This window comes from Mobula birostris, chromosome 17 (assembly GCF_030028105.1).
Source record: "Mobula birostris isolate sMobBir1 chromosome 17, sMobBir1.hap1, whole genome shotgun sequence".
Lineage (NCBI taxonomy): Eukaryota > Metazoa > Chordata > Chondrichthyes > Myliobatiformes > Myliobatidae > Mobula > Mobula birostris.
The window spans coordinates 22,385,498-22,397,710 of NC_092386.1; the positions used below are offsets into that span (position 1 = coordinate 22,385,498).

The following is a 12,213-nucleotide window of genomic DNA, read 5'->3' on the forward strand; positions in this document are numbered from 1 at the left end:
ACACCGATGTTGTCCAAGGGAAGGGCATTAGGACCCATACAGCTTGGCACCAGTGTCGTCGCAGAGCACTGTGTGATTAAGTGCATTGCTCAAGGACACAACATGCCGCCTTAGCTGGGGCTCAAACTCACGACCTTCAGATCACTAGTCGAACGCCTTAACCACTTGGCCACGTGCTCACACAATGCTGTTGTACATAATATTATAAATTACTATAAATTGCACGCTGCACATTTAGATGGAGATGTAACTTAAAGATTTTTACTCCTCATGTATATGAAGGATGTAAGTAATAAACTCAATTCAATTCAGTGTGTTTTCTCCAGATGTTCCAGTTTACTTCCACATCCCAAATACGTACTGGTTGATAAGTTAATTGGCTACTGTAATTTATCCCTCATGTAGGTGATTGATGAGAGAAAAAGGGTGGAATTTAGATGCAAGTAAGAAAAATAAGGAATTTCAACTGTTCCAAGAATCAACATAAACTCAAGGTCTCATTTCACCTCCTTCTATGCCACAAGACCACAAGAGATACAAATTCTTGCAGTACAAAGGGATCTTAGGGGTCCAGCTGCATGAAGCATAAAGGGTTTCATGCAGTTACTGTGTGTAATTAGGAAGGCCAATGGGGAGCAGGCCTTTAACACCAACAGACTTAGAACAGAGAAGTTGAAAAGTTTTGATCCAACTTTACACTACACTGGTAAAAAAAAACAATTATGGTCTCTACATTTAAAAGAAGGATGTGCTTGCATCAAAAGTTGATTCCTAGTGATGAGCAACACACATAAAAATTGCTGGTGAACGCAGCAGGCCAAGCAGCATCTATAAGGAAGAGGTACAGTCGACATTTTGGGCCGAGACCCTTCATCAGGACTAACTGAAAGAAGAAATAGTAAGAGATTTGAGAGTGGAGGGAGAAGGGGAGATCTGAAATGATAGAAGACAGGAGGGGGAGGGATGGAGCCAAGAACTGGAAAGTTGATTGGCAAAAGGGATATGAGAGGATCATGGGACGGGAGGCCTAGGGAGAAAGAAAAGGAGAGGGGGAAGCCCAGAGGGTAGGCAAGAAGCATAGTGAGAGGGACAGAGGGAGAAAAAGGAGAGAGAGAAAAAATAATAATAATAATAAATAAATAACGGATGGGGTACGAAGAGGAGGTGGGGCATAAACGGAAGTTAAAGAAGTCAATGTTCATGCCATCAGGTTGGAGGCTACCCAGACGGAAAACAGGGTGTTGTTCCTCCAACCTGAATGTGGCTTCATCTTGGCAGTAGAGGAGGCCATGGATAGACATATCAGAATGGGAATGGGACGTGGAATTAAAATGTGTGGCCACTGGGAGATCCTGCTTTCTCTGGCAGACAGAGCATTGGTGTTCAGCGAAACGGTCTCCCAGCCTGTATCGGGTCTCACCAATATATAGAAGGCTGCATCGGGAGCACCGGACGCAGTATATCACCCCAGCCGACTCACAGGTGAAGTGTTACCTCACTTGAAAGGACTGTCTGGTGCCCTGAATGGTGGTGAGGGAGGAAGTGTAAGGGCATGTGTAGCACTTGCTCCGCTTACAAGGATAAGTGCCGGGAGGGAGATCGGTGGGAAGGGATGGGGGGGGGGGGGGGGGAAGAATGGACAAGGGAGTCGCGTAGGGAGCAATCCCTGCGGAAAGCAGAGAGGGAGGCTACACATGCCCTTATACTTCCTCCCTCACCAGGTGTGAGTAGAGAATTTCTTCCTTCAGGAGGCTGGTATTTTCTTTCCCAAAGAGCTATTTATTGAAATGTTTATAGAACTGTGACAGATTGACCGATACTTGATCCACAAGGAAGTTAGCGTACAGGTGTCCCCAGCTTTTCGATCTTTCGCTTTACGAAACCTCGCTGTTACGAAAGACCTACATTAGTACCCTGTTTTCGCAAACAGAAAGTGTTTTCACTGTTACGAGAAAAGGCAGCGCGCGCCCCGAGCAGCCAAGCTCCTCCCCCGGAGCTATAAACACATGCCTGTGAGCAGCCGTTAGCAAGATGAGTTCTAAGGTATCAGAAAAGCCTAAAAGAGCTCGTAAGGGTGTTACACTTAGCATAAAACTAGACATAACCAAGCGTCTCGATCGTGCCGAATGAAGTAAGGACAAAGTGAGTTTGGCTTGCAGAAGTTGACGAAGGTGATGTTGAAGAGGTTTTGGCATCTCATGACCAAGAACTGATAGATGAAGAGCTGATGCAATTGGAAGAGGAAAGGATAACAATCGAAACCGAATGCAGTAGCGAACGGACCAAAAGTGAAGTCGTCCAGGAACTGAACGTGAAGCAACTGCATGAGATTTTCGCTGCAATGATTGCAGAAAAATACGACTTTAATTTTGAAAGGGTACGTAGGTTTAGGGCTTATTTGCAGGATGGTTTGAGTGCTTACAAAGAACTGTATGATAGAAAAATGCACAAGGCTAAGCAGTCAAGCAGGCCTTCCACATCAGCTACAGCAGACGATGAACCTCAACCTTCGACATCGAGGCAGGCAGACATAGAAGAAGATGACCTGCCTGCTCTGATGGAAACAGACGACGATGAGATGACACCCCAGTGTCCCACCACCCCAACCGCCAGGCCGCGGACCAATATATTGCCGCGGAGAATGCAGCAGTAGCCAGGGTGCACCCAACACATCTTTAAGAAAAAAGCCGAAATAATCAAGCTAATTAATTAGGTACCGCCCGGCACATAAATGTTGGCCCAGATCAGAGACGATTGCTGATTGCGTTGCCTCTGATCTGCGTCAACACTTATATGCCGGATGTCACCTAATTAATTAGCTTATTTCGGCTTTTTTCTTAAAGATATGCTGGGTGCGTCCTGGCTACCACTGTACGCTTCGCGGGTCAGGATCGGTCGGCGGCCTGGAGGTTGGGGACCACTGCACCACCCCAACCTCCGACAACTCAGCCTAACACACCGTCAGTGTGCTCGGCGCTGTCTTCCCGATTCCGGTAAGTACTACACTGTACATACATTATTTCTACTTTATATCGGCTGTGTATTTTTATGTGTTATTTGGTATGATTTGGCAGCTTCATAGCTTAAAGGTTACTGGAGAGAGTGTTTCTGCCGAGAACGCTTGCGTGAGATTTTCGCTACGGAGAACAGTGCTGCAATGACTGTAGAAAAGTATTTCTACTTTATATAGTCTGTGCATTTATCATATCATTCCTGCTTTTACTATATGATAATGTTATTTTAGGTTTTATGTGTTACTTGGCATGATTTGGTAGGTTATTTTTGGGTCTGCGAACGCTCACAAATTTTTCCCATATAAATAAATGGTAATTGCTTCTTCGCTTTACGACATTCTGGCTTACGAACCGTTTCACAGGAACGCTCTACCTTCGGATGGCGGGGGAAACCTGTATGTGGGAACTGTGGGAAAGTGGCTGTCAACCCAAGAACTCAATGGCATCAACACATTAGTTTGCAGATACAACCTAATCTATTCTTTCATTTCATGAAACAGCACACTAGAAACATTCCTTGTGCCCAGTAATCATATCAAACAATGTGTTTAATTTAATTAAGCTAATGCAGTACCAAGTGAATGAAATACCCTTTTATTGCCAATCAAACTACTACTATACTGTGAACATGCTCACCTAATACCATGGTTCTAAAATGCCTGGCAAGGATTAAAATATAATTAAAGCATATAATAGCTTAAGGAAATTCATAAAAAAGATTTCAAATTGAAAATTTAATAATAATAAAATTAATACCTGTTTTAAAGATTCATCTGTAAGCTTGTCCTGGTTTCCAACATGCACTTTCTGCAAAAAAGGGCAATGGCATGCTATTGCAATGAGGGAAATGTCACTAAGTTGCTTGCATCGATATGCTATATATTTCTGCAGACCTGGGCTCTGCATTGCTATGGAACTCACTCCAGTGTCGGAGATATTTCGACAATCAGATATATTAATTTGGATTCTATTTCTGTTTTTGGATGCAATTCGCTTGAGTACATCATCAGTGATCTGTTAAGAAACAAGAAAAATTTAATTTATTTTAAACATAAGCAATCAATGTAGAGTCCAACTATTATCTTTTCAATACAAGTTTAAGAACAAATATAATCTGCTTAATTTCATTTTGGAACTTCTCTTTCCCAGAGCTTAAAGAAAACATCTTCAAGGACAAAAAAAAACCCATAGTAAAACAAGAACAACTGCTATCACGTGAACATACAACATATTACAGAGCTATATTTTTAAAGAAATAACGTATTATTTCCTGAAACCAAAAAGTTCATGTTGTTGGTGAAGTCAGACAGTTAAATTCTAGAACAAGTTACTATTAAAATGGAAGAGGTATCTTTGTGGATAAATCCCCAGGGCTTGTTCAGTTGCATCTGAGTCTGATACACAAGGATTCTGTTTCTGTTTTTGGGAGGAAATTGTAGTCATTTTAGCAAAGAATTTTAGCCTTCACTGGTCTTAGGTGAGGTCCAAACTGCAGGAGAGTAGTAGAGGTGTTCATTTCACAGAGAGCTGGGACAAACCAAAATTATATAAACAATATAAGCGCGCGCGGCCTCTCCGGTGAATGATATCTGTAATCTGTCAAGTAGGGGACCGTGCACAATTCTGATTTGATGGAGATGGACGTGAGAGTACGGAGGAACATCTGGAAAACTTCTGAAATGCCCGCTTAGCTGCCGCTGCTACTGTGTGGTAACTGGAATCTCTGGAGCAGCAGGCCCTGAATCCTCAGCTTTGCTTGTTTCAGCGGCCGGGGCTAGGTTGAAGGTGCTCATCAGAGGATGGCGCTCAGGAGGCTGTATCGGAGGGGCTGGTCGGAGGGTTGAAGTTTTCGGATGGACGGACTCAGTGTTGGCTGTCGTCTGCTGCTTCCAAGGCATCGGCAAGTTGACAGTGCCCGGAGGTTTATGGCAGGGAGTTTCCCCCTTTCGCCACCGCTATCGGGGACTCGGGGACTTTGAGACTTTTTTTTTTTTTTTTTACCATGCCCATGATTTGTTCTTCATCAAATTATGGTATTGCTTTGCACTGCTGTAACTATATGTTATAATTATGTGGTTCTGTCAGTGTTAGTCTTTGGTTTGTCCCGTTTTCTGTAATATCACTCCAGAGAAACATTGTATCATTTCTTAATGCATGTATGCATTTCTAAATGACATTAAAATAGGACTGAGTGTTCTCGTAATCTAATCTAATCTAAGTGTCTACTTCCGTGTCAAGAAAGTTATAGGAAAATTTTCCTCACAGACAAGATTAATCTATAGATTGAAAGACAGGGATTAATCATAATCAGCATAACTTTTTATTATGCAAAGGATCTGTCTGACCAATCAAAAATAAATCTTCAATTTATTGATTAAAGTAGGGTTATATATGACGAACTTTAACAAAGTCCCAAATGAGTACATAGGATTCAGGCCAAGTTAGCAAATTGGATATAAATTTGAGAAGATGGCGGGGCGACGGCAGCACGCGCAGCCTCTCCGGTGATGAATATCTGTTATCTGTCAAGTAGGGGACTGTGCACAATTTTGATTTGATGGACATGGACGTGAGAGTACGGAGAAACATCTGGAAAACTTCTGAAATGCCCGCTTCGCTGCCACTGCTACTGTGTGGTAACCGGAATCTCCGGAGCAGAAGGCCCCGAAACCCTCGGCTTTGCTGGTTTTAGTGGCTGGGGCGAGGTCGAAGGCACTCGGCAGAGGATGGCGCTTGGGAGGCTGTATTGGAGGCTCGAAGTTTTCGGATGGATGGACTCAGTGTCGGCTGTGGTCAGCTGCTTCCAAGGCATCGGCAAGTTGACAGTGCCTGGAGGTTTATGGCAGGGAGTTTCTCCCTTTTGCCGCCTGCTATCCGGGACTTGGGAGTCAATCGACTCGGGGACTTTTTAGACTTTTTTTAAAATGTGCCCATGCTTTGTTCTTCATCAAATTATGGTATTGTTTTGCACTGCTGTAACTATATGTTACAATTATGTGGTTCTGTCAGTGTTAGTCTTTGGTTTATCCTGTTTTCTGTGATATCACTCCGGAGAAATATTGTATCATTTCTTAATGCATGTCTGCATTTCTAAATGACAATAAAAGAGGACTGAGTATTCTCATAACCTATAAAAAATTGGCACGACAAGGGAGCCAGGAATGGTAATGGAGGATTGTTCTTGTGACAGGAAGCCTTTGACTAGTAGCGTAGCGTAATGATCAGTGGTGTGACCCTTAATACGGGATGTATACATTAAGATGCAAATATAAAAGGTGTAGTCAGTCAACATGAACATAACACAAAAACATGCATCACTGGTTATATGAGGAGAGCAATACAGCAGCCAGAGCAACGAGAGCTGGAAATTAACCCTGACAAATGCTCGATCATGAATTTAAAGAGGATTAACAAGGACAGGCTAGCCCAATCAATGACAGAGCCTCAAAGCATTGAGAAACAGAGAGATACTGATACACAAGGTCCCTGAAGGCAGTAAAGGTAGATAAGGAAGGCATGCCTTCATTAGCCAGGGCACAGCATATAAAAGCAGGGATTAAGTGAAACTTTCATTTGGCCACTAACAGAGTAGTGTCATCACCACACTATAGGAAGTATACAAATGCACTAGAGCAGCCGTCCCCAACCACCAGGCCGCGGACCGGTACCGGGCCACAAGGAAACGATATGAGTCAGGTGCATCTTTCCTCATTCCCTGTCACGCACTGTTGAACTTGAACATAGGGTTGCCAACTGTCCCATATTTGCCGGGACATCCTGTATATTGGGCTAAATTGGTTTGTCCCATACAGGACCGCCCTTAACCCGTATCTCCCCCGCTAAGGTAGAGCGTTCCTATGAAACCTTTTGTGCCGAAATGGCGTGAAGCGAAGAAGCGATTACTATTAATTTATATTGGAAAAATTCTTGAGTGTTCCCAGACCCAAAAAAGAACCTAACAAATCATACCAAATAACACATAAAACTGAAAATAAGTAACACTAACATATAGTAAAAGCAGGAATGATATGATAAATACATAGCTTAAATAAAGTAGAAATAATGTACGTACAGTGTAGTCGGGAAGATGAAGGCAAAACCAATTTGTGGCGGGGAAAAAATCGGCATGTTACGCGCATGTGCCCGTCACATGCACATGTCACGCATGTGCACACAGGTGCTCGTGCAAGGCTTCATGGTCGTGGTAGTCTCTCCTGGGGTAAAGTGTCCTGGGACTTGACTGCTACTTTTGTCCCTTATTTGGGAGTGAGAAGGTTGGCAACCCTAACTGTGAAAGACATGCTGAGGTGAGTTTAAACCTATTGAACACCACCGCCGCCCCCCCCTCCCCCAGGTCGGCCGGTCCGCAAGAATATTGTCCATATTAAACCGGTCCGCGGTGCTAAAAAGGTTGGGGACCCCTACACTAGAGGGATTGTGGAGGTGACAATGCCTAAGATGGAATGTTTGAGAGACTGAATAGGCTGGGTTTGTTTCTTTCAAATAGAGGAGACAGTAGCAGAACCTAAAAGAGGTTTATTAATTTATGAGGAGCGCAGATAGAGTACATATTAAGATACTTTTCTTCACAGTAGATGACCAGAGGACATAGGTTTAGGGTAAAAGAATGGGGGTTCAGAGGTCTTCATCCAAAGGTGGTCAGAATCTAGAAAGCATGTTTCAGCGAGTGGTAGAGCACTCTCACAAGTGTCTCGAAGTAAATTGGATTGAGTATTTTTCTCCCAAAAGTTAACCAAGAGGATCAACCAGGGTAGGGTAGTACACTTTGTCTACATGGACTTTAGTGGAGAGTTGCTTTTCAGATAGGAGGCCTGTTAGTAGTAGCATGCTGCAGAGAGTGGTGCTGGATCCACTGAAGTCTGTCATATATATTAATAACTCTGGAGGAGTTACAAGCTTCAGTGGCTGAGATGAGAGTGATTGCACATATCGTACAATAACCGTTGCCCGGATGCTTCACCAGTCACAGCTTTCTGGGAGAGTGGCAAAGAGAAAGCCACTATTGAAAAAAACACATGAAATGCCAGAGTTTCCCAGAAGGCATGTGGGTTGAAGTCAGCTGGAAGAATGTTCTATGATCTGATAAAATCGAAATTGAGCTTTTTGGCCATCAGACTAAACAGTATGTTTGGCATTAGCCAAACACTGCACATCATCAAAAACACACCATCCCTATCGTGAAGCATAGTGGTGATGCTTCACTGCAGCAGGCCCTGGAAGGTGTGTGAAGGTAGAGGGTAAAATGAATGCAGCAAGATACAGGGAAATCCTGGAGGAAAACATGATGCAGTCTGCAAGAGAACTGCGACATGTGAGAAGATTTGTTTTCCAGCAAGACAATGACCTAAGTATAAAACCAATGCTGCACAGCAATGGCTTAAAAACAACGAAGTTCATGTCCCAAAGTGGCCAAGTCCGAGTTCAGACTTCAATCCAATTGAGAATTTGTGCCTAGACTTGAAAAGGGCTGTTCACTTATCATCCCTATGCAATCTGACATAGCTTGAGCAGTTTTGTAAAGAAGAATGGGGAAAAATTGCAGTGTCCAGATGTGCAAAGCTGATAGAGAGATCTATCCACAGATTCAAGGCTGCAATTGCTACCAAAAGTGCATCTACTAAATACTGTCTTGAAGGGGGTGAGTACTTATGCAATCAATTATTTTGTGTTTTATATTTGTTATTAATTAAGATCACGTTGCAGAGATCTGTTTTCACGTTAACATGAAAGATTCTTTTTCTGTTGATCAGTGTCAAAAAAGCCAAATTAAATCCACTGTGATTCAATGTTGTAAAACAATAAAACATGAAAACTTCTGGGAGGAAGGGGTGAATACTTTTTATAGGCATGTACACCAGGAAGAGTTGTGGAACAGGAAGACCAAATATACAAGTATGTAATTCCCTTAAAATGAGACAAGGTCAAGGTAGTTTAGAGAATATGGCACATTTGCCTTCTTCAGACGGGATATCATGTACAAGAATTGGGACGTCAAGTTACAGCTGTACACCATACTGGTGAGACTGCGTCTGGAATATTATGTATAGTTTTGGTCAAAGAGGGCATATGGTAATCATGGAGGGCATATGGTACAGATAGGGTAAGTAGTCACTTTCTCCATTTTAGGGAAGTCTAAAATTAGAGTGCACAGTTTAAAGGTGAGACAGAAAAGATTTACAGGGGATCGGAATGGCACAGTAGTGTAGTGGTTAGCACAATGTTGTTGGTTCTCTCTGCTGTTTGTAGGGCAGGGGTTACCTCCAGCTTCTCCCCACATTCCAAAGATGTACAATTAGGGTTAGTGAGCTGTGGGCTTGCTATAACGGCATTGGAAATGTGGCAACTCCTGTGGGTTGCTCAGCACAATCCTCAGTAATTTGATTCAGAGTAAGTGATGCATTTCACTGTACATGTATTAAATAAAGCTAATCTTAATTTCACCCCCCCCCCCCCCCCACACACACACAGAGGGTGATGTGTAGCTAGAACAAGCTTTCAGGGCAAGATACAGAGGTAGGTACAATTGCAACATGTTAAAGACATTTGGACAGGAAACATTTAGAGGGATGTGGGCCAAATGCATGAAAGTAGGACTTGCTCAGTAAAACACATTCATGGAAAAGTTGAGTCAAGGATCCATTTTTGACTTGTGCAAGTTTATGAAGCTCTCAGGTATAAAGGGGTAAGCATAAAGTGATGGAAAATGGGACAAATCGAGATAACTACTCGATGGTTATTATGATCATGGTGGGCTGAGATGCTAGTTTCAGCATTGCATGGTTCTATAACTGACTGTGTCACTGATGTCGTCATTAACGTATTTCTTTTCTTGCTCCCTCTTCAGTGCTTTACTCTGCCATTTGCTTTGGTTACACATTCCTTAGTTGCCCTTCCAATTTTCTTACTCTCCTTCCTGGATTCCCACTGAGGCACTCATCCTATTGCCTCACTTGGCCTTCCCCATTAGCACTAGAAAACTAGCTCCCCAACCCTCACCACCCACCCCTACATAATGTTCTAGTTTCTTCTCCCTTTCTAACAAAATATTTAAGTAAATGAATGGCATGTTCAAAAACATTGCCAGTTTTGGATTAACTTTTATATTCCAAAAATATGTCCTCTTTTGTACTCTTTAAAGAAGAGTACAAAAGAGTAAACAAGGAGTACAAAAGTATTTTAAATCCAATTTGGAATGGAATAAAATTAACTCAATTCTGGAATGGTTGAAAGAGTTTGTTTATTGAATTTCACAACATGAACATAGAATAGAAAAGCCACAAATATTTTCCAACACAATAGAAAGAATAGGAAAGCCACAAATGAATATTTTCATTTCTTGTCTGAAGGCAACATAAACCACCGTTTAAAGGAAGCATATCATACTCTCACTTATGGGAAGCCTTGGAAACCTACATCTCGTTCTTTCTTTTCAAATCTTTTTATTGTTATATTATACAGAAAAAATAACATGAGTACATTGAAGTAACAACACTTACAATGTCTCAAAAAAGACATTATCTTAAAGATTGAAAAAAAAATCTGTGATAACAAAACTAACCTACTAAGCAGAAAAGTGAGAAAAATAAAAGAACCCGTTAAGTGTACAACCCCAGAGTCATGCGTCATACAAAAAGCTTCTAAAAATAAACATCAAACCACCAGCAAGAAAATATACTAAAAACATTTACAATTAGATCGTGGGAAAATTATATCAATTAGCTCAAATGATAATAATGAGCAAATGAGCCCCATCTTTTCTCAAAATCAAATAAAGGTTCAAAGGTTCAACTTCTAATTTTCTCAAAACTAAGACATAGCATCACTTGAGAGAACCATTGTGACAAAGTGGGAGCTGATGTATCCTTCTACTTCAACAAAATGGCCCTCCGAGCTATCAATGTAACAAATGCAATAACATGTTGGTCAGACACAGAAATACCATGAATATTTTGAGGAATTATTCCAAAAAGCACAGTTAATTTATTAGGTTGTAGATTAATTTGAAGTGCTTTAGAAATTGTTGAAAAAACCGACTTCCAGAACTGTTCCAATATAGAACAAGACCAAAACATGTGTCAGTGTCGGTTTCTCAGTTTTACATCAATCACAATGACTAGCAACATTAGAAAAGGTTTCAGAAAGTCTCTCCTTCATCAAATGATAATGATGTACAATTTTAAATTGAATCAATGAATGGCTAGCACAAATTGAAGAAGAGTTAACCAGCTTCAAAATCCGCATCCAATCTTCCGCCATAAAAGTCAAATTAAGTTCCTTTTCCCAAACCTGTTTAATCTTAGATAAAGAACGCTTATCCCATTGTAATAATAAATTATAAATTCTTCCGATAGAACCCTTAATCAAAGCATTCATACTCATAATAGTATCTAACAGGTCAGCCTCCAATATGTAAAGAAAATTACTTAAATATTTTTGTAAAAAAAGTCTAACTTGAAGGTATTGCAGAAAATGTGAGTATGAAAGAGAATATTCATCAGTTAATTGTTCAAAAGACATCAATCTATCTTCTTTAAATAAATCCAAAGAAGAATTAATACCTTTATTTTTCCAAAGTAAAAAAATTGGATCACTCAAAGGCGGCTTAAAAAAGTAATTTCGATAAATTAAACTATAAAGTTTAAATTTTTTAAGATTTAAAAAATCGTGGAACTGGAGCCAAATTTATAAAGAATACTGCCTACATCTCAAACCACGAATCAAAACAGAATTCACAAAGCTTCCCTCACCCTAATTTTGAATGTCTTATAAATCAACTCCACAGTACCTTTCAGCATTTTGGAAACAAATATTTGAGAATTTCAACAATTTCAGTATGTCTCGAACCATTTCATTTAGCAACGTCAGTTTAATTATTAATTTCCTTAAGACAGTTCCTTGACAAAAAAATCTTGGTCGCTTTCACGTACATTGAGTGTAAGTGGTCAAAATATTTATTTTGCATTTCACTAGCATATTTTATTCAAATGCAAAAGAACAGTGAAAGCATTTTTTACAATTAAGTTGTTTCAAATCAGGAATCTCACAACTACTGTGATCAGAATTCAAATCTGGCCTCCAGTCCTATCTGTACAGGGTCTGCACATATTCTCTGGGATGGTAGAAGTTTTCTCTGGTTTCCCATTTCTTCCTAAAGATAAGTTAGTTGATAGCTAGCTGG

The 12,213-nt window shown here is 40.9% G+C and overlaps 1 protein-coding gene across 8 annotated transcripts in view; it reads right to left on the reverse strand.

The window, feature by feature from the left end:
- fbxl17 (F-box and leucine-rich repeat protein 17) overlaps positions 1-12,213 on the reverse strand; it is a 697,249-nt gene that overhangs the window by 652,270 nt on the left and 32,766 nt on the right. For all 8 annotated transcript variants that reach the window (XM_072281357.1, XM_072281361.1, XM_072281356.1 and 5 more), the window contains exon 4: positions 3,771-4,028. In XM_072281357.1, the coding sequence (XP_072137458.1) occupies positions 3,771-4,028 (258 nt within the window). The remainder of the gene's footprint in view (positions 1-3,770; positions 4,029-12,213) is intronic.